The sequence below is a fragment of the Galeopterus variegatus genome, unplaced genomic scaffold (genome assembly GCF_000696425.1).
Source record: "Galeopterus variegatus unplaced genomic scaffold, G_variegatus-3.0.2 Scaffold853, whole genome shotgun sequence".
Classification (NCBI taxonomy): domain Eukaryota; kingdom Metazoa; phylum Chordata; class Mammalia; order Dermoptera; family Cynocephalidae; genus Galeopterus; species Galeopterus variegatus.
The window spans coordinates 29,072-30,910 of record NW_007726964.1 but is presented as its reverse complement, the minus strand read 5'-3'; the positions used below and the strand labels follow the sequence as shown (position 1 = coordinate 30,910).

The 1,839-nt window shown below is 45.8% G+C and overlaps 1 protein-coding gene across 1 annotated transcript in view; it reads right to left on the bottom strand.

Moving 5' to 3' along the window:
• The window catches only part of LOC103590668 (peroxidasin homolog), a 38,071-nt gene that overhangs the window by 28,590 nt on the left and 7,642 nt on the right, over positions 1–1,839 (bottom strand). Inside the window, 1 exon segment of the mRNA XM_008572963.1 lies at positions 434–568. Coding sequence (XP_008571185.1) covers positions 434–568 — 135 coding nt within the window.

Sequence of the window (1,839 nt, the reverse complement as noted above, 5' to 3'; positions counted from 1 at the left end):
AAAGATGGTTGGTGGCTTTCCTGGCTAGCAAAAAGAAGAAAGGCCATGTTCACAAACAGCTGCCACGGCAGGGAGCCATCTGCTTGAAGTCCTTACCGACAGGCAAGGCCCACCTTTCCCGTACGTTAGTGAACTAATCATTTTAGACTAAAAATGAAACTAAAATCTTGCTAGAAGTTCAAACTCCTGGTTTAATAGTATGGATTGTCCAGTAGTTTCTAGAAGCAGAAATATTCTTTCTAGGAGAAGAAGCGTGAGGGTACCTGTGAACCTGCTGTGGTTGAGTCCCAATGCCACGTGCCAGGCACGCCAAGGCAGCCACGGAGCTGACCACAAATAATGCCTCATTCTCAGCCAGGAGATTCCTCTCTCCCAAGTCCCCGAAAAAGTGGGCTTAAGAAGGGACTCTCCTCTGCAGCACATGAGTGTTTACCTGTCCCCGTCCCGGAGGCGCCTGAGCTGCGTGCTGAGCAGGCACAGGAGGGTGGGGCCTAGCCGGCTGCCAGGGACCAGGTCTTTCACCACGAGGGCTGGGAAGAGGTCAGTGTTGAGCGCAGAGCCGTACAGCCTGCGGAGGACGAAGCCAACCCTGCGGTCACCGATCAGCTGCGCGCTGACACAGACTGCAAGCCCGGGCCAGCCTCGCTCTCCCGCCTCTACATAATCCAGACTTCACTTAGAGAACACTTACCTTTATTTCTTCAAAGCATCCATCCAGTATACTTTAAAAATTTTTACCACTTCGTTNAAAGTGGGCCTAAGAAGGGACTCTCCTCTGCAGCACATGAGTGTTTACCTGTCCCCGTCCCAGAGGCGCCTGAGCTGCGTGCTGAGCAGGCACAGGAGGGTGGGGCCTAGTCGGCTGCCAGGGACCAGGTCTTCCACCACGAGGGCTGGGAAGAGGTCAGTGTCGAGCGCAGAGCCGTACGGCCTGCGGAGGACAAAGCCAACACTGCGGTCACCGATCAGCTGTGCGCTGACACAGACTGCAAGCCCGGGCCAGCCTCGCTCTCCCGCCTCTACATAATCCAGACTTCACTTAGAGAACCCTTACCTTTATTTCTTCAAAGCATCCATCCAGTATACTTTAAAAATTTTTACCACTTCGTTATATATGTATATGTTAAAATACATACACAAATTTATTTATTGTAAGAAATTTAGAAAAGCCATATAAATATAAGGAGTAAAATTTAAATTGTACCTTTCCCTACTATTCAGGGATAATCACATTTAAAACCATGGTGTATATCCTTCAACTTTTTTTCATAAATATATAAATAATAAGCTATATGGAGCTATAGACACATTTTTAAAAGAATGAAATTGGGTTCTATTACATACTGAAAATATGTTTGCCATAATGAAAATACTTGCTAAGCAAACAGGGCACTAGCATAAGATTTAGATGTTCAAGAACTAACATTTTCTGTTCGTTTGTTTTTGTTTTTGGTGACTGGCTGGTCCAAGGATCGAACGCCAGACCTTAGTGTTATCAGCACTGCACTCCGACCGACTGAGCTAACCGACCAGTCCAAGAACAAACATCTTCATCAAACTCTTCTGATTCCTTAGAAATACACGCTTACAAGCAAAGACCTGACAACTTTACTACGAATCATTTTTACGTAATCTTCTATACTATCCAAAGAACTGTATTAGGCCAACAGATGTCATCTTAGGTTCAACTGCTACCCAAAGCCCCACCAGATTTTTTTTAAAAACTGTATAATTCTGACTGCCTTTTTGCATAACATTCAAAGTAGTGACACTGGACTAAGCCTTCTTTTTTTTTTTTTGTCTTTTTCCGTGTCCGGCAACGGATCGCAACCCTCAGTG